Consider the following 20,444-nt stretch of genomic DNA (forward strand, 5'->3'; position numbering starts at 1 on the left):
TCAGTAAAATAATGAACTAATCGTTGTTTAAAGAGTGAGAAAAACTTTTTTCCCCCTAGATTTGGCGACTAGCGGGATAAATTTGAAGAACTCCATCCCACCCCCGCACGCGCACCCCCCATTCTTTCCAGACAGAGCGGTTGTAAATCCGAGGCTGAGTCCGCCCTGGGAGCCTTGGGGCACCTTCCTCTTTGCTCTGTGTGTGTGTGTGCGTGTGTGTGCGTGCGTGTGTGTAGCTCTCGCTCTTTCCCTCAGTCTGTGCCTCTGTGTGTGTGTGTGTGTGTGTGACAGAGAGCGAGAGAGAGAGCGCGAGAGGAGAGAGAGCGAGAAAGAGAGAGAGAGAGCAAGAGAGCGAGCTGTGAGCTGTGCTGCCGCCGCCGCTGCCCTTTGATCCCGACATTAGTGTTAGGGGCTCGGAGACACAGAGCGCGGCCATAGACACCGCCGCACCGGCACTCATTTATTTATACCTCCCATCACACACGCGAGCATAGGACACACACACACTCACACCTATTAGATCCGTTTCCATTGAAGAATATTACGCTCGGGGACAAGCCAGGTGCACGACCAAAAATTAAAAAAAAAAAAAAAAAGGAAAAAAGAAAGGAAAGAAAAGAAGAAAACCCCTCTTCTGGCTCCAGGAAACAAGCTTCAACCCATTGCACACACCGGAGAGAAGGGGTTTCCCCCTGTCCGCCCGCCCGCCCCCCAACTACCTCCCCGCTCCTGCCAGTGTCTGCCTCTCTGCCCCCACGGGGGTTTATTTGATCTCACATTAACCAAGGAGGAGAATGTGAGAAAAGGGGGAAAATGCCCAGGAGGAAGCAGGAGCAGCCCAAGCGCCTTCCCTCACGTAAGTCATCCCTTCTCCACCTCCTCTCGTGCCATTTTCTCGCCCTCCCTCTCCTCTTTCCCCTCCGCAGCCTCCTCCGTTGTTTTCTGCATTAGTTTAGGGTTACAGAGGTGAAACTGACAAAGACACAGCCCGGGTTACTCCTCGTTTAGGTCTATGCTGAGGCAGCCATGTTGGTGATGATCAGCCCCGTGCCCTTTCTATTCTCTCTCTCTTTTTCTTTCTTTCTCTCACCCCCCCTCTTTTTTTCCTTGAGATCGGGCTTTTTTTTTTCCCTTTCCCTCTCCTTCCCCCTCCTCGCCCCGGGTTGCTGGGGGGAGGGGGCAGGAGGCGGGAGGAGGGGAGTAGTGTGGATGCCTGGGGTTTTTATCGGGGGGTTGGTGGGGGGGAGGTGGGAGAGGTTGGAATCTTTAAAAAAAAATTCCTTGTGGATTCCAGCGCCCGAGGGTGCGGGGGGTCGGGACGCGCGGAGGGCTGGGGGCCGTGACATGGCGTTTGGGGGTGTCGGGGCGAGGGCGCGCGGCAGCCCGCCGGGTACGGGATCCAGGGAGACGTCCGTCCCTGGCTAAAGGTTGCGCCGGGGTTGGTCGGCCCCGGAGCCGCCGGCGGCAGCGGCGGCGGCGGCTAGAGCAGGAGGAGGCGGAGGTGGAGGAGGCGGCGGCGGAGGAGGGGAGTCGGGGGCGGGCGAGGCGGGAGCGGCTGGGGAGGGTGTAGGGACACCGCACACAAACACACGGGTACACACGCGCCGCCGGGCGGCTGCTCCCGCGGCGCCGGGGCGAGGGGGCGCGCCGGGGCGCGGGGCGGCCGGGCGGGGGGCGAGGCAGGGCAGCGGCGGGCGGATGTGGGGTGCGGGAGCTGCGCCGAGGCGGAGGCAGGAGGCAGGGCGGCTCGCCGCGCGCGAGGTCCCTGCAGAGCCGAGGGGAGGGAGGAGCAGGGCTCCTGGCCGCAATAAAATGCGGGGTCAGTCGGAGCAGACGGAGCCGGGCGAGACTCGGGCTCTCAGACCCCCTCCCTGGCGAGCCTGAGCAGAGTCCAGGACTAAAGTGCATCACAGCCCTCCCCGGCGGCAGCCACACACGCCAACTGGAGACACACACCCGCCGGCACGGCCCGGTCCCCTTCCCCTCCTCCACTCGCGCCCCCGGTCCCTCTCTGCCCTCCCTCCGGCTTTTCTTTGCGCGACTCTTAACTTTTCCCCCACTCCCTCTCCAGCTCCCCCCAACCCCCAGTCTTTCTCCGCTTTGAGTGTTCCGAGATGCTGCTAAAGCTAAAAGTGAAGGAGAAAGAAGCAACTAAAAATATCCCCCGGGGCCGCCCGGCTCCTTGAATGCAGGGAAGAGGGGGAAGGGGAGAAGGCGTGGGGCGGGGTGACTGGGAGGAGGGGACGCTGGAGGCGCCGGAGGGAGGGGTCGGGGGAGACGGAGGGTCAATTTCTCTTCTCTCCCCCCACACTACTCCCCTCTCCCGGCGGTTTGGCGCTGCTCGGAGCCCGATCCTGCAAAACCCGGGCTGGGGGCGGGAGTGGAGCCGGAGCGCCCGCCCGCCCGGGTGTCAGGCCGACGTGGTCGGTCACCTGAAGTTCACGGAGGGTGGGGGAAGGGTTAAGGTTATGGTGTCTCGGGCTCGGGTTGTGTGTGAGCGTGTGCGTTTCCGCTGCAGACAGGCAGCGCGATCGATCTCCCCCTCGCGAAATATCCGCGGCGGTGCCTGCCCAGGGGACAGGGAGGGGGGCGTGGGCTACTCGGGCCGGGCGCCCCCGCGGCTCCGTGTCACCCGGGCCGCAGCCGAAGTGGCGAGCAAGGGCACTTGCAAGCAGTCCGCTCTGCAAACATTCCTCTTTCTTTCCCTTCCCGGTACGCAGGAGTCGACGCAAAGGGCTTGGGTTGTGCTTTTTTCCCCTTCCTTTTAAAAAAAAAATGCCCCTGTGCAGTCCTTTCTTCGCCTGCCCGCTAGAGGTTCTGAGGATAATATCACATATGTAATATATATGCACATAAAATCACTCGCAGGCGGCTGCGTGTGTAGGGAAATTTTGTGCGAGGAAGGAGGAGGCGGTGCAGTCGGGGAAGGCGAGTTGGGAGGCTCCGCGCTGCGATTCACAGAAAACTCGCAGCAGTTGGTAGAAGAGTGTGCGTGCACATGGCCGGCCCGCCGCGCTGCCCGGCTCCGGCCGGGGGCTTGGGGAGGGAAGGGAGAGGAGGCAGGGATCCTCAGGGGGTCAGGGGAGGTCTGCCCTGCTCGGACAAAATGGGCTTCAGTGTTCTCTGCGAACTTGCCCTTAGATGGCAACTTTGGGAGCTGATGAGCTTGTGTGCGAAAACAGGGCGGTGAGGTTATTTGGTCATTTTCCCTTTCTTCTCCTCTCCCCCTGCTTAAAAAAAAATGTTGGCGGGATTAGAGGGAGGGTGGGAGAGGAGAAGGGATTTATCTGTTTCGGCTGTGACGGAGATGGAACGCCTTCCCTCCTCTGGTGTGTAGCGCAGTCGGGCAGCTGCAGCCTGCCCTGCTGGTGACCTTGACCCTGACCTCCTGCGACTACCCTCTCCGCCTGAGAGGAAATTCAGGCTCCATTTTAGCTCGGGTGCTTGGTGGGCCTCTCCTGCGCGTCGGTGCCTGGTGATGAAGTTATATTTTGAGAGTGGGCTCTCCTACTTTGCGGTCTGATTGAATCCTGTTATCACTCACTTAAAAAAAAATTACCTCCCTCTTTCAGTCACATAAAGTCACTTTTACTGAAGTAAGAAGCAATTACCTTTGGAAACACCGTAAAAGTCCCTGCAGTTTTGAGAGGGAAGCCTTAATTTTCTAAGCTTTTCCACTTACCTTTGCATTGAATGGATTTTTGTGGATGTGTGTAGCCTGTGCTAAGTGTGGCTTACACAGGTTTTTTTTTTTTTAAAGCAGTTTGAGTTTGGACTTTGCAATTTCTGGGCAAATGGTGTATTTTGCAGTTCAGTCACAGTCACCAAGGCTTGCTAAGTGCTGAGTGAGGCTTGAAACTTGCAAGTGGTGTGAAGTAGTAATTATTTGACTTTGGGAAAAATTAGTGTTAATTTGTATTTAATGTTGAATATAATGGCAGTTCTGAGTCCCAGTTTTAATGCTAAACACTTTGTTTATCTGTGAGAGGAGGATTTCTCTTTCGCTCGAGTACTGTTTTGTATCAAACTTAAAATATAGGAAGTCTGGGGTTTAAATTTCTCCTCCTATAAGTCATCCCAGGGTTTTAAGAAGTTAGGGGCAGATTTAAAAGTTGACTCTAAAAGAAAGAAGTGATGTATGTAACGGAGGAGGAGAAGTGAGATCTTGAAGGAATGAGAGTGGAAAACTGTTTTTGAAGCCAAATGGCCCTTTTAAGTAAATACAAAAGTGGTTAATAGCCACTGTTAATATATTGTTTTAAGAATCTGTAGAACCTGTAAACACACATTTAAGAAGGGCAAATTCGAATACAAAAATAAAGGAACTTGTGAAAACTGTATCTATAGAAAATTTGGAGGGCTTTCCGCTTCCTCTTAGGTCTCTCCCTGTGCCTGCAACCCCCTAAGGATTCTACAGCATAAAGCATTGCTACTTATAGACTCTGTGTTGGATCTATTTTTCTGATATTGACTACAATACTAGCCAAACGCAGTCTGGATCTACAAAGCCCACAGTCCTCCCACTACACAGCACAGACACCAGGGAACCTGGAAGTTCCACCCTGGAGTGGATTAGTCCTGGAAATCCAGACTAGCACTTGGTATTATCTGATACCAAGTCTGGGGTGAGCCTCAACCCCTGGCACGGAGTCCCAGCAATTCCCCAGTCTGGGCTCCGGCCTGCTAAGGTTTCCTAGCTCCTTCTGTTCAGCTAGACACCCATGGGACTGTTCAGAACCGAATTAGCTTTGGAGATGGGTTAGCCTTTAACCTGACACTACTAACCTAAGCCTTAGGTTTCTGATTTAAAATTCTACACAGCCATTTCCTCCTGGGCCTCTGAAGTAAGTGTGTGTGTTTGTATCTGTGTTTGTTTTGTTATATGGGCCTCATACATTTGCAGAAAAAGACAGCCTATATTGTGGGGTTGAATGGCGATCTTACTGTCTACAAATCAAAAGAAGTCCTGTATTAACTTTTGCAGGTGACCCTAAGCAAAGGATATTAAACCTACACTACTTTTGAGGGGTGGTTTTAAAAATTCTTACACAAGATGCAGACTTTATGTTTTGGACTAGAGTGGTAATTATCATTTTGGGATTTAAATGTGATTCTACTGTAGTTCATGGCTCTTTTACAAACGTTCTTTCCATTAACAAGGTCCAATACTACATTTAAAAAAAAAAAAAAGTCCGAGAGGCCCTTTGAGCTGTAGCACCTGGTTGTCTTTAGCAGAATCCTGAACTGGATAACTTTAAAAACTTTGTCAGCCTAAGAAAGAGGAAGAATGAGTAACTGTGTGGGTAACTGATGCTGTGACTGTTATCCTGCATGGAACTAGGCACTTTGTGAACATTATTACATCTGGAATCACAAACTGAAGAGGGAAAGGATAAGGAAAGGTGTTCTCTTCTGTTTGTTGCATCTGTAAATCTTTTTTACCATTGGTGATCAGCACTTACTTCCTCATTAGCTTCAACTTACACATAAATGTGTACGAGTTTAGATCCTATTATATTTACCATTGGAAATTTGCCTGATGCCTATTCCCGAGGGGGAACACAAAGGAAAAGTTAATAAAGCAGTTGTTTTATGATTCCAGTATTTTCATTGTTTACTCAGTTGTGGATCAAGACCAGATCAGGTTATTGTGTTTTTCATTAACAAAACTTTTTAAAATTCTCTCCTGCTTTCTAGTAAAATTGGGAAGCAAAGTGACTGGAAAGCAACAGGATTCCTTATTTTTATCATTTTACAAGTCCTTTTATGTCTAATGAAAGAGAAAGGGTGAAAGATTTAATTCTTTTTCCCTATTTATTCTTCTTAATTTTTGCAGTGACTGGGCAGTACCTCCTGACTAACTGTGGCAGGGACCACGTGGGAAAAAATTTGAGTCTGAAGTAGCAAAATATTTCACTGATTCTGTCAGCCAGAGCTAATGATTCCAAGGTACCCAGAAGCAGTCTAGGTGGATGCTGGATAATCATGCCTATCTGTTCTCTGAAAAGAACATCTCTGTATTTCTAATGCAGTAAGTAGGGTATCACTGAGCTTTCCTGCTAAAATAGGAAAGAAAACTCAAAGTCACATTTCTTCTCATGCTTCAAAATAGTTTCTAATAAAAAAAATTGATTTTTAATTTACCTGCATGCTGCCATCTCACTCTGGGGATGACACAGCTTGTGTGAGTTGACAAGTCTCACTGCACAAAGTGTTAATAAATCATGCTGGAGAAGTATAAATTGGACAGCTTTCGGCCAGTGTTAGAGCTTGCTGTGCATTGGAGATTTTAGAGTCGTTGAATGGCATCTATTAGGAGAGTTCCAAGGGAGGTGTAGAAAATCTCTGTCTTGTGAGGCTTGTAAAATTAGATGGACAAAGACCATGGGGACTCCCAAGGGAGAGTGTGTGTTCATGGAGTGATGACACAGGCTTCTCCTGAGGTCAGAAGTTGCTTTAAAATACAAGGAGTTCTATTAATGTCAACACGTTCTTGTAGAAAAGGCCAGATTGGAAATGTATGGTGCCTGGCTGTGTTGGTAAACTAGTTTACTTAAGTAATCTCCGTAGATTGGGTTTGGATCCTGTCTGGACAAGTTAGTTTCAGAAAAGAGGAAAAACTCTCATCCGCTATCATTAACCCTGGTCACTTATCTGCAAATTGTTATCTTTGACTTAAAGATGACAAGGTGTCTTAGACTGTTTGGGCTGCTATAACAAAATATCTTAAACTGGATATTTTATAAACAATAGAAATGTACTGCCTACAGTTCTGGAAGTTGGGAAGTCCAAGATCAAGGCGCCAGCAGATTCAGTGTTTGATGAGGGCTCTGTCTCTGCTTCAATGATGGTACCTTTTTGCTGTGTCTTTATATAGTGGAAAGGGCACACAAGCTCCCTGGGGCCACTTTTATAAACACACTAATCCCATTCTTGAGGGCTCCACCCTCACGATCAAGTTACCTCCCAAAGGCCCCATCTCTAATACTGTCACATTGGGGATTAACTTTCAACATGAATTTGCGGGGGACACCAACATTCAGACCACAGCACAAGGTGTGAGGGAGGGAAATACGGTGGAGCCCACATTGCTATGCTTGTTTCTATGACTGGTCAGCAATGCCATCTGTGAAAACTGAAGGCGGCATATTTCCGAGATTAGGTTAATATATTTGTCCCCATTTGAGGTTGCCATGTCGTCCTCCATTCTTCATTTTTAAATATCCACTGGAGTATTAGGACAGGAAAAGGAAAAACAGAATAGGCTGGAGCTAATCTCTCCATTCTGAGTGATGTATTCGTAATTTTGTATAATTTAATCAGACTGATCGCAGAACAAGATAATGACAGTATGACCTACAGAATAGGACTTTTGGGGGCATTAAGGATTTCCAGCATAAGGTTTTACAAGACCATGAGCTTTGTGGCGAAGGCATAGATGTTGAGCTTCCTCTTATTGGAAAAAAATCCAGACCAGGCCTAGTTATGGTAGGATGTGAGCTTTTCTTCAACACATTTCATTACTATATTGGCTTAGTTAATGTACTCTTAGAACCACATTTTAGAGGTATAGATTGTAAATGATGGTGCCTGTTTCTGATGTACTCTTTTCTGTCTCCTGCTTTGCTAGGTATAGCTCAGTAATTCATTCCATCTAGGGCTAAGTGTACAAAACACTTTACAGTTCATGGTAGCTGAAATGTCTTCTGTCATATTTTATAAGAGAATAATGTGTAAAGCAGAGACCTTAGAAATAGCTAAGAGTACTTGATGGGCTGAAGTTTCTGACTGCTTTCTCCTATTTGGGAGCAAATTTTGTATTTCTGTCCTCTCTCTGTAAGTTATGTTTTATGATATTGGAGAATAGTGTATGACTATGTGCTGAGGCAGGGCCTCTCAGATGACTCCTGTCATTCCCCAGGGACCCACCTTGGGATGCAATTGTTGTAGTTAAAAGTAGTTTCATAAATTAAAATCAGACTTTGGCTTGATACTAATCTTAAATGGTATGGGTACATGTTGCTGTTTATTTTATAAAAGTTAGCTTCCCTGTATACACACACACACACACACACACACACACACACACACACACAGGCTACACTGTAGCTAATTTTATAAAATGCACAGTGATATGCGCCCACGATCTGAAGTCAGAATGTGGCCTTTAGCAACTCTGCTTTCACAGTCTGACCTGGGGTTATATTAAATGCAGCAGATTCAGTGTACCTAAAAAGGATATTGTTTCCAACTGTCCATTCCCTTCTTATTAAAAAACAGCCTTTACCTCTGAAGTTCTGTCTCTGGAGTTCTTAAGTGACCGGGATTTAGATACACTTGGCTTCTGTTTGTAAGAAAATCCTAATTCAACCAAGTTTTCTCCACCACCAAGGAAGAAATGAATGGACCTTCTTGGAGACTGGGGACTGAAAAAGCAAACTCTAAAATAACCTTTCTCTCTATCTCTTTCTCTTTGGTCATTTCCACATGGGTTGATCCCATTAGAATTGTGATGTGAAGGAAAAAAGAAGAGGTGAGAGAGAGAGAGATGTGGATCTCAGGATGAATTGTTTTGAGTGTGCTGAAGAAGCTGGCCTTCAAAGGAGACTGAAGAAGGCCAGGAGAAAATGATCTTTTACATGATTGATCAGTAGCACTCTGCTTATCTGAGCTTTTGAAACAAGCTACTGTGCTTGTGAAGGGTGATAGTTATTTCTAAGGTTACATAGTGCTAGTATCTTAGGTGGTCTGGCACTGTATTTTAAAAAAGCTTTTGTTGTTGTTTTGTAATGAGAGGGAGAAAGTTTCATCTGTGACTGTGCCCTCTTTTAACTTTGTCTACTGTGTATGGTACAACTAAAGTAGAAACAGGACTCATACGCTTTCGAAGTTCGCAGGGCAGCAGTCAACCATACTAACTCCGGGGCCAGGCTGTTCAGATCCCAGCTTTGCCACTGACTGGCTGTGTGACCTTGGACAAATTACTTATCTTCCCTGCTCTCCACTTCCCTCATCATTGAATAGTGATAATAGTTTCTATGTCACAGAGTTATTAGAAGGATTAATTGAATACATATACAAATGTAAATATTATACATATACACAAAATCATGCCTAATTAGTGTCTGCTGCATAGAAAGAACTCAGTAAATATTACTTATTATTACGTAAAATGTGTTTTAGTTTGTTTAGATTGTGAATAGATTACAGGTATTTCTGACCTGGAACTTTTTGGTGGTTTCTATGGGTTTTTTCTCAATATGTCTCATAAGAGTGGTGAGTAATACTAATATGAGATGGTAAAATTCATTTACAAGGCTATTATTATAGGGCTTGACTAATACTTGTTTCATAGGCCAACAATATTATATTGGGCTTTTACTATAGGAATGAGTTTCTCTAGTTATACGATTTGACCTGAATTATATCTAAGTTGTGTAATAATCATATGCATTATAACCAGGTTTTACTATAAAGCAGGGATACTAAATCCTCCTTTGGACACTTAGAGTGAGACCCAAATTAGAGAATATGTATTCCATAAATATTTATTTATTCTTCTGTTCAACAGGGAGCCCACTGATGAGAATACACAGAGGAAATTTATATTAGGTGTTCCATATGTTACATAGGTAATAGTTCATTTACACAGAAAAAAGGAAAGGCAGGGTCTGCTGTTTCTAATCACAGAGAACCAATTCAAGAGAATATACTAAATGAATCTGAAACGAGGGATGGGGGTGTGTGCGTAGCGGGAGAGAGAGATCATATCGTAGGTTACAAGCTGGTGCCATAGTAATGTGTTTTGCCCCACACAGATACTGTTTAAAAACTTGAGACAACATTTTGGAAATCGGAGGTTTCATATAAAAATCCAAATTTCCAGCTTCCTTTGAAAACTTGGAAGAGCCACTCGCACTGGGCCCACCTCCCCACATGGCAGCAATCTGCTGTAGTCGGTGGCGGCTGTCTCCGTTCCCTAGGCATGTGCTCGTCAGTCTGCCACAGTTCCTGCCACTCGGCCACCGTGTCCCCATATGCATATACACCTGCCTGCCTCCCTCAGGTGTCTTACCTCCTGGTCCCTGTAGGCATTTGGATTAGAAACTGTTCTGCATGCCCCAGAGTTCTTTGATCTTTCCATTCATCACTGTGTTTCAGGTGCTGTATAGCACATTTGATGGCAGTATCAAGAAGCCGTATAGGGATTAAGATCCTGGCAGCACCACATTGTAGGTGTGACACTAGCAAGTTACTGCTGTTAGTCTGCCTGTTTTTCTCATCTGTTAAGTGGGAGGTCATTGTAGGTTCTCTGAGACTAGGTCAGCTTGTACACGTAGAGACTTTTGATTGGCGCCTGGCATAGAGTATGTGCACAGTAAATGCTGGCCATATTAACACAGCTGAGGTGTGAATTCATTTCAACTGAGGATTCCTTGAACTGTATTATGTAATCAGTCAAGCACAACTTTTGCTGCCCATCAGTTTCTGATCACCATCAGCCAACCCAGTGGCTCTTAACCCTGGCTACATAGTTGAATCATCCGGGAGATTTTTTAAAAATACAAACTCCCGGAGATTTAAATTGAATTGACCCAGAGTGGAGCTTGAGCATGAACATTTTTTATAAGCTCTCTGGGTGATGTGATTAATTTGCTTAATCCCGAGTTGAGGACCCCTGAACTAACCAGAACTCCCACTCTGGGATGTGACCGTTTCAGCCAAAAATAAAGACATTCAATGTTGAGCCAGGTCAGCTTATTGACGGTAATTTGTTAGGCTCTTAAAACCCTAAACTCAGCTCGTGGACTTGAGTAGTTGACTGCAACTCTTCAAGGTTGGAAACCAGAGAGACGCACGGAAGGAACCTACAGTAGGCAGGAGACACAGACTCCTGTCTTCTCCTTCAAACTCTTCCAGCACCAAGGTTTCTCACTGGCTGTGTGACCTTGGGCAAGTCACTTACCATCTCTGTGCTTAAGTAGCTCCATCATGTAAAACGGAAAATCCAGTACATTACCCAAACCTATTTATATTATGCTTTATTCTTCATGAAGTACTTTCACTGGTATCATCTACCCGTGAGGCAGGCAGGGAAGGGCTGCTTCTCCCACGGATTGGACAGAGGTGGACACAGACCCAGAGAGAGGAAGAAGCTAGCATGTAGTCACCAGTGTCAGCACTACCACGGGCTGGACCATTTGATGGTCTCTTGAGACTCAGTGCAGCTGTAGGTCTGTGAAATCTACATGGGATCTCACAACCTGAAGGAGATGGTTTTGGTCACTATAAACTGCTCAGAGACCCTCAACTACAGGAGGAGAACCCCTTAGGTGCTGATGGAACGTGATGGCCCCGTGATTCATGAAAACTTTTGCTGTCAATAATATTTCCCTCCTCAAAGACTCAAGATCTGAGTTTTTGATATTAGACTAAGCAGAGGGTAATAGAATGGAGTCACATGCAGTGACACTGTCTGAGGCCTGAATTATGTACTCCATATGGAGAGTACTGCCTTCGCGTAATGGCCTAGAATTAGGCGGTGTTTTCTAATCTGCACTTGTTTGGCCCTACTTGTTAACCCAACAGTCCTCTCTAGAGCATGAAACACAGCTGTATTTGGGAGGAAACAAAGTGTGGGAGACCCTACGCTCCAGCAAATGTTACTGAAATGTGCTATATGATTTCTCTCTTCTAGGGGAAGGCAAACTTCAAATAATAACTTGTTGGGTTTTAATCTGACCTTAAAAAGTTAGAAATCAAATTACAGTGAGCTACTTTGTGACATTTATAGAAAGAGGGAAATTTCACAATCTAAAAGTAGGGTTTGGGTTGGCTACTAGATCGTAGTTAGAGAGAAGTGCTGTGCACAAATGGCTACTCAAATACTTGTTGATAGGTGAAAAAATATGTGTAGAAGAAGAGAAAAAGTACGAGAAGCTTAAATATGACTTGGACATACTCCATCAGGCTGGAACCATAGAAATCACAAATATTAACTCTTTACTAATTTAGTTTTAAAAATCAATGTTGGCTTTTAATGACAAAACTAGTACATGCTTAGTATAAATAATTAAACCCATGCAATAATGGTTAAGTATGAAAGTTCCCTCATCCCAACTTCCACCCCCAGAGATAACCACTGTTAATCAACAATTAATATTTAAAACTCAGCCTTTCTTTGAAAAATGGATACATTTCAGCAGAGTTGGCTGAAAGAATTTAAGTGCGGAATTCAGAACAAGGGTGGCAACATCACTCTTAGAAACTACTTCGACCCATCTATAGTATTGAATCTCAGATTGGTTAAACAGATTTAAAGAGAGAAATTGATAAAGTACTCACAAGAAGGGAGGCAACTAGAATGTTGTATGTTCTTGAAATCATCATATGAAAAATTAGTTGTTGAGGCAACTGGGAATACTTCATTTAAGAGTGGGGGTGTAAAAATTGTGCATGGTAGCTACATTCAAATATATGAAGTTCTGTCAAGTGAGAAAGGGAGTAAATTGTTATTCATCCTAAATTCTCAGCTGGTGTGTGATAACTGATACTTGATTTGCTCATTCATTCATTTATTTCACCAGCACTAACTGAGCACATGTGTGCCAGGGATTGGGAATTTGTGGAGCTGAATAGAGCATGGTTCCTGCTCTCAAGGAGCTCAGAGACAAATGAGCAGAGAAAGAGATGGAAACAAATAATTAAAATTCAGCTTGAAAAGTATTTTCATTAACTTATGAAAGTGCTGGTCAGAAAACAGAGAGTAAGACCAATAGTGTGGAAGTTAGAAGGAATTTGATTTGATAAAATTTGTTGAATAAATGAAACTATCCTGCTGAGCATGGTGGCTTAAGCCTGTAATCCCAGCACTTTGGGAGGCCGAGGCGGGTGGATCACCTGATGTCAGGAGTTCAAGACCAGCCTGGCCAACATGGTGAAACCCCGTCTCTATTTTAAAAATACAAAAATTAGCTGGGTGTGGTGGCATACACCTGTAGTCCTAGCTACTCGGGAGGCTGAGGCAGGTTGCTTGAACCCGGGAGGTGGAGGTTGCAGTGAGCTGAGATTGCGTCATTGCATTCCAGCCTGGGTGACAGCGAGACTCTGTCTCGAAAAAACGTAATAAAAATAAAACTATCCAAAAGTGAAACAGCAGATATTGTGTTTATGAAGAAGCTGGTTCAACCGCCCGTTGGGGGTGATTTTCTAAGGACTTCAAGTAATGTGGGGTGGGATGAGAACTGTTGAACTCTAAAATTATTTAATATTTCAGGAAACGATTCTATAAAGTGCTGCTTTGCTTGGTTTCTATTTAAAGTTGGAAATCTGTTCCCACAGCAGGGGAACACGTCTTTCACTATACTGAATTGAGAGCCTTTTGGGAGTAAAGGTGTGTGGCGACACACATGGTATCATGTTGGAGCAGTGACGATTTGACTGGCTGAGAATTGTAACTCCCACGTGGTGCTCATTCATTAAGGAAAAGTTTTGAGCATTTACCTTGTTCACAGAAGTTCTGTAGGATGCAACTTCTGCTGACAGTTCTTACAAATGTTGACACAAAATAATCACAGAGGATAAGTACAAATCAATATGCTAACAAGTGCAAGATGATACACTATCAGTTAGATGTGTAAATGTTTGAGGAAACACAGAGCAAGTATGATGGGTAAAAGATTCTCAAAGAGGAATGACATATAAAGTGTCCTGAAGGAAGCAATGGACTTAGATCCTGAGCAGAGAGGATAGAACATTCCAAGAAGAAATGTCATTAGCTGATATGGTTTTGCTGTCCCCACCCACCTCTCATCTTGAATTGTAGCTTGCATAATTCCCACAAGTCATGAGAGGGACTTGGTGGGAGGTAATTGAATCATGGGGGCGAGTCTTTCCCATGCCATTCTCGTGATAGTGAATAAATCTCATGAGATCTGATGCTTTTATAAAGGAGAGTTCCCCTGCACACACTCTCTTACCTGCTGCTATGTAAGATGTGACTTTGCTCCTCCTTTGCCTTCCACTGTGGTTGTGAGGCCTCCCTAGGCATTTGGAACTGTGAGTCAATTAAACCTCTTTCCTTTATAAATTATCCAGTTTCATCTTTATTAGCAATGTGATAACAGACTAATACATTAACCAAAAGAGGGCAAAATAAACCAAAAGTTCATTTATGTGAGAGACCCTAAGATAAGGGAGTTCATTGAACCAGAGGGGCCATATTGGTGATATAAAGATAAGAAGCAGGAAAAATATGGAAGGAGCTGGCCCAGATAAGAGATTATGATTGCTAAATTCAGCGGTTTGATTACATCTCAAAAATCAACTGTGAAGTGTGGTAGTTTCTGCCACGGTGATAAAAATGGAGATGGAGGGCGATGGCCTAAATGACGAAGTGGCCTTTTCAAGTAGGGAGGGTTGTTGAAAAACCAAACTCAGGCGGATGGCACTGGATGCCACCCCTGAAGGGGCTGTGGGGTGAGCTCTGCCTCAAACCAGCTTCTCGGGGCCAGTGCTGCAGACACTCAGCCAGCATTTGCCGTCCCCTCTTTTCCCTTACCTCTTTGGTTCCTCAATAATCAGCAAGGAGAGTTCTAATGCTGTGTCTCCCTTAGAGGATCATAGAGTGTATACTCTTAACAAAAAATTGAATATCTAACATCCAGACATGTGTAATGAAAAGCATAATGACGAAACAAACATCTGTAAACCTACCACCCAATTTAACTAGTTTTAATGCTATCAAACCTGTTCGTGTATTCTTCTCCTGCTCCCTGTCTCCTAAGAGTTCCCATTACCCTAAATGCTCTGTTTATTGTTTTCTTTGTTTTTTCTGTGGACTTTGCTGTATTGCTTAGTTTTGCTTGTCTTTGAGATGTGTAACAGTGTTAGTGTACAGTGTGTGTTTGTGTGTTCTGCACCTTGGTGTTTCATTCAATGGTTACCTTTCTGGGATTTCTCCATGTTGATGCATGTAGCTCTGGCACATTCATTTTCACTTCTCTCCAGTATTTTACTGCAGAAACATACCACAATGGATATTTGCTTTTGTTTCCACTTCTTTTTGCTGTTTTGAACAGTGCTGCTTTGAACATGCATGTACATATCAGCTTAGCCTGAGTGTGAATTTCTCTAAGACACTGGTTATCAAACATTTTGGTTTTAGGTCCTTTTTACCAGGACCCCTAAACTCCGAAAACCTTTTGGGTATATGCATTGTATCTGTTTATCTATATCATAGTAGAAATTAAAACTGAGAAATTAAATATGTTATTAAAAACACTGATTCTAACCCATTACATGTTAATTATAAGTAGGCATATTTTAATAAAAATATATTTTCCAAAATAGATTTAGTGAGAAGAGTACTATTGTTTTATATTTTTGCAAATCTCTCTTGCCTGAGTTAACAGAAGATAGCGAGAGTCTCCTATCTGCTACTGCATTCAATCTTTTTTTTTTTTTTTTTTTTTTTGACAGATTCTTCCTCTGTTGCCCAGGCTGGAGTGCAGTGGCGCCATCTCAGCTCACTGCAACTTGTGCCTCCTGGGTTAAAGCGATTCTCCTGCCTCAGCCTCCCAAGTAGCTGATATTACAGGTGCCCACCACGGAGCCTGGCTAATTTTTTTTTTTTTCACATTTTTAGTGGAGACGGGTTCTCATCATGTTGGCCAGGCTGCTCTTGAACTCCTGGCCTCAGGTGATCTGCCTGCCTTGGCCTCCCAAAGTGCTGGAATTACAGGCGTGAGCCACTGATCCTGGCCTGCATTCAATCTTTTGACATGCTTTGGATGGCATATCTGAAGAAAATCTGACTTCATATCAATATGTAATAGTCTTTTCAGATAATTGTGAATATTCATTGATAATACACCAAGACTCAAAAAGAGGTAGCTTCTTAAAAAGGTTAGTTGCAATGATGAATCAAAACATTTCAATAAACTTCTCATATTTTGTTGCATTAAAATCTACTGGTCTTTCTTGTGCTTTGAATGGATCAATGTGCATAGAACATCTTGCGTTGGACATTTGGAAAATACTGGTTCACTGAGCTACGTAGATCTACCAAATGTTGACACATTTTGTTATACAATATAAAAAAATTTATTAGTATCAACACTGATGTTATCTGAAAAGTCTTTAAGGACTGTATTGGGAAGCTGTCAAATTCACAGTGTAAGATACATGTTTTCCAAAATTTTAATTCTTACTTGAAAGCTTGAATTTTATCATTGGCAACAAATACTGTCAGTTTTTCCTTGAAGTATCAGTGTTACTTTTATTCATTTGGCAATGAAGAGTCTGCCAAATACCCACACTTGAATGACCATAGTCAGTTATTCTTTTAATTAAAAGTAATGTTCAGGCCAGGCGCAGTGGCTCATACCTGTAATCCCAGCACTTTGAGAGGCTAAGGTGGACTGATCACGAGGTTAAGAGATTGAGACCATCCTGGCCAACATGGTGAAACCCCGTCTCTACTAAAAATACGAAAATTAGACGGGTGTGGTGGCACGTGCCTGTGGTCCCAGCTACTCAGGAGGCTGAGGCGGAAGAATTGCTTGAACCCAGGAGGCAGAGGTTGCAGTGAGCTGAGATTGCGCCACTGCACTCCAGCCTGGCGACAGAGCAAGACCCTGTCTCAAAAAAAAAAAAAAAAAAAAGTAATGTTCAATGAAAAAAGTGGCTAATTCAGCTCCTAACTCAGTCACACATGTCCTTTTTCTTGAGACAGCCACCGTGCTTCAGTGATGGCAGAAGTGCTTTATGCATGTATTTTGTTACATGTATTATTAAAAAGATGTTTACTCAAGGGTCAGTCTTCAATGAAAATAATTTTTACTGCTTCATCAAAGACATACCTAAATGAAACTGGCAGGGCTTTTCTCCTTGTTTTGCTTTTATGTTTGTGTATTAGTTTTTCAAATATGTGCAGCAGTGAAGAATGCAATGATTAGTAGTATGATTTATTGCTTTTGCCGTGATTCGAACTAAGGTCTCAATAGTTTTACCCGCTATTGCTTTCGTATCATCATTACAGATGTCAACGGAGTGGTAAGGGCAAATGATAGCTTAGTATTATTATAAAAACAGTTTTGATCTTGAGGATCCCTGGAAGGGTCTCAGAGACACATAGGGGTCCACGCACCACACTTTGAGAACCGCTACTCTAAGGTATCTACACAGTAATGGAAATGCTGCATCTTGGTTCATGTGCTTCTTCTGCTTTACTACATAATGCTATAATGTAGCACTTGGAATATTTTCACCCAAGACCCCCAAAAGGCAAAGAATCCTGAAGATGGGGAATCCTAAACTCACAAGGGTTCTCACAGCTTCTGTGAGATTTCTTTGATGTACCTTTCAATTATCTTAAAATATGCATTATACAGTATATGTCTGTTGATTTAGACTAAAAGTAATGTTTTCAGTAACTCATCAAATTACAAGAAACTAATATTGTTTCTTGTAAATATGTATGCAACAGTGTTGGTCTGTGAAGATGCTCCATGTTTATCCTGGTACCCCTATGATTTCCTGGAACCCCTGTTGGAGGAGAACTCCAATGAGTGCCTCAGTCCAGCATGATTTATTTTGGAGACTGCATGGTAGCAAAGAAGAGATGACTAACATTTCCAGTCCTGAGGAACTAGGAGTATTTCTGGTCTTCATGTCTCCTTTTTCTGGGTTGCTGTCCTCATCATCCATGAACCCACTCATCTGAGATAGAAACCTGAGTGGAATTCAAATGCCACCCTCTCCTTTTCCTCCCCCTATTGAATTTCTTCCCCACCCAGTCTTTGTTGATTCTACCTTCCAAATATCTCTAGAATAAAGCATGCCCACTCCTGCCACTGCTTTGGTTTACACTCTTATTTTTTCTCAGAGATAATTGAAATGGTTGCCAACCAACCTCTTATTTTTTTTTTTGCCTGAGACTCACCTCTCCCTTCCCCCATTCCTGCCTCTATAATCCAGTCTTCACACTGCCACCATGGCAGACTTTCTAAAACACTCATGTAATCCAGATAATCCTATTTAAGATCCTTTAGGCATTTTCTAAAAGGATAAAGTTTGGACTTCTAGACTTTGCCAAAAAGTAAAGTCTAGAAGATGCTTCGTCATCTGAGCCCCTTTCCTCTGCCATCTTATGTACTCCTTGTTTCATTCGTACTGAACTATCTGTTCTGCAAACCATACTAATGCCTCCTTTCCTTAGCATATTCTTTTCCCTGTTTCTGAAATAACTTCAACTCATCTACGTGCCTGATAACCTCCTACTTAGCCTCCAACACTCAGTTCTCTGAGAAGCCTTTGCTGCTTCCCCTCCTCCATCATCCCACCTCCTGGGCAGAATCAGGCATCCCCTCCCCTGATTCCCGTAGCTCTATCATAATAACCTCCTAGGCATGTTATACTTGCTTACTTGTTGATGTTCTTATTGACTGTGAGCTTTTAAAGGGCATGGACTATTTCTTATTCATCTTTGTACATTCTTGCACATAACAGTAACTGATTATAGTAGGTGATCAATAAATATTGCTGAATAAATGAATGAAGGGAGAAGTAAAGAACTGGTCACAGAAGCCAATAAATAGGAGATGTTCTATTAATATTGCTGAATGAACAAATGAATGAAGTTAAGAAGGGGGATCCTATAAGAGGTGTTTCATAAACACTGCTGAATGAGTAAACAAAGAAGTTAAACCTGGGTCACAGAATCAAAGGGTTTTAGACGTGGAAAAGACTTTGGAGTCCGTCCCCTGCTGTCTTCCTCCTTCAAAAATGAGAAAACGATTTGCCTAAATTGTACATCCAGGCTGGGTAGGAGGCAATGAATAGTGCCCTGGACATTCACGTGAATGTAGCCTGGAGATTCCTGGAGGGAGTCACGTGCTTCTCCTCCCTTCCCGAGGAGACTTGCCCAGAAGAGCAGAGGGCGTGGCCTATGCAGCAGGGGATACCACCGTCTAAGTGCAAGAGAGAACTTTTGTGGTTGGAAGTCTGTGGCGCATTCCAGACTGTAGAGTCTCCCCTCAGCTATTAGCTGTTGCTCTCTTTCTGTCCTCAAACTGTGCCAAGACTGTCAGATTTTCCTGATGACTGGGCATATTCTGCATCTGGATTCCATGGTCATAACAACCAGAAGTTTCCTGTCTTCTTTGGTTGGGGTGATTATGATATAGAGCTGGGTTACAGTATCAACAGTTCTGAGGTAAGCCCTACTCTTTAAAACATAATGTTTTCTCATCTGAGATTTCTAGGTGTCTGGGAGAAAGAGAAAGGGAAAGCTATTATTCACTAAGTGCCAACTCTGCCAGGTGCTTTACTTATATAATGCTAATTTACCTTTACAACAACCATGTACAATTGCAGATATTAGTATCTTATACTCTAAACAGGAGAAGGTGTTTGTAGACTTGAGGTGGGCCTAGTGCATAGCAGGGTAGGATTCGAGTGGCAGTGTCTGGTTTCAAAGCTTATGCGCTTTCTATTTTGCCATGCTGTTTCATGCTACATAAATAGATTTTTTTTGCTTTACAAAACTTATTGTGACCTTATTTCATCAATATTAGTGAATGCTTGAAGTTGAATATATTTTATTTACTGAAAAGGAGGAGACTCTACAGGTTTCTGGTTTAATGTTATCCATGTTTTGGAGTTTACATGTACTTGGCCATCTCTGCAGGACTACCATGTATGGGAGAGAGAGCAGTATTGTTACCCTTCTTTGTGGATGATGGATTTGAGTAATGGAAGATAGAGCATTCCTCATCGTTCTGGTTCATCACTGTATTCTTAATACCATGTCTAAGGGTTGGTATATAGCAGGCTCTTCAATTTTTGTTAGATAAACATCAGAAGTTACATAGCTGGTAAATTCCAAATTCAAAGTGGAACCAGGTCTCTGAGTCTCAGCTCACTGGTCGTTCCTTTGCTAAAGCATTCTGCTCTTCCCAGTGCTCTAAGCAGAGAGATGCAGGAATGAGTTCTCCCTTTCATGGGTATGTGTGGACTTGGGAATACTCTTGATTTGGCTAGCCAGTGAACTTCCACAAATCTGAACAAGTACAGGTGGTCCCTTAGAATAAGATCTTTCTTGTTTTTGCTTCTCCTCTTTTAAATACTCAATATGGGAATATACTTTTATTTTTATTTTTGTTTTTGAGACAGGGTCTTACTGTTGTCATCCAGGCTGGAGTGCAGTGGTGCGGTCACAGCTAATTGCAGCCTCCACTTATTGGTCTCAAGTGATCCTCTCATTTTAGTCTCCCAAGTAGCTGGGACTAGAGGCACATGCCACTAGGCCTGGGTAATTTTTAAGCTTTTTGTAGAGATGGGAGTCTTGGTATGTTGCCCAGGGTGACCTCAAGTGATACTCCATCTCAGCCTCCTAAAGTGCTGGGATTATAGGTGTGAGACACTATGCCTGGTTCAAGATA

At 43.7% G+C, this 20,444-nt stretch overlaps 1 protein-coding gene across 10 annotated transcripts in view; it reads left to right on the forward strand.

Annotated features, from left to right (window-relative positions):
• The first annotated feature begins 248 nt into the window (after window positions 1-248).
• The window catches only part of ZNF827 (zinc finger protein 827), a 177,431-nt gene continuing 157,235 nt past the window's right edge, over window positions 249-20,444 (forward strand). For 7 of the 10 annotated variants that reach the window (XM_012454000.2, XM_012454002.2, XM_012454001.3 and 4 more), the window contains exon 1: window positions 250-856. In XM_012454000.2, coding sequence (XP_012309423.2) covers window positions 814-856 — 43 coding nt within the window. In that variant the 5' untranslated portion in view covers window positions 250-813. Of the gene's footprint in view, window positions 857-20,444 lie in introns of all 10 variants that reach the window. The other 3 variants (XM_012454009.2, XM_012454008.2, XM_012453999.2) reach the window with 2 other exon arrangements.

This window comes from Aotus nancymaae, unplaced genomic scaffold, assembly GCF_030222135.1.
Source record: "Aotus nancymaae isolate 86718 unplaced genomic scaffold, 86718_ANA_hifiasm-v0.15.2.pri h1tg000033l, whole genome shotgun sequence".
Classification (NCBI taxonomy): Eukaryota; Metazoa; Chordata; class Mammalia; order Primates; family Aotidae; genus Aotus; species Aotus nancymaae.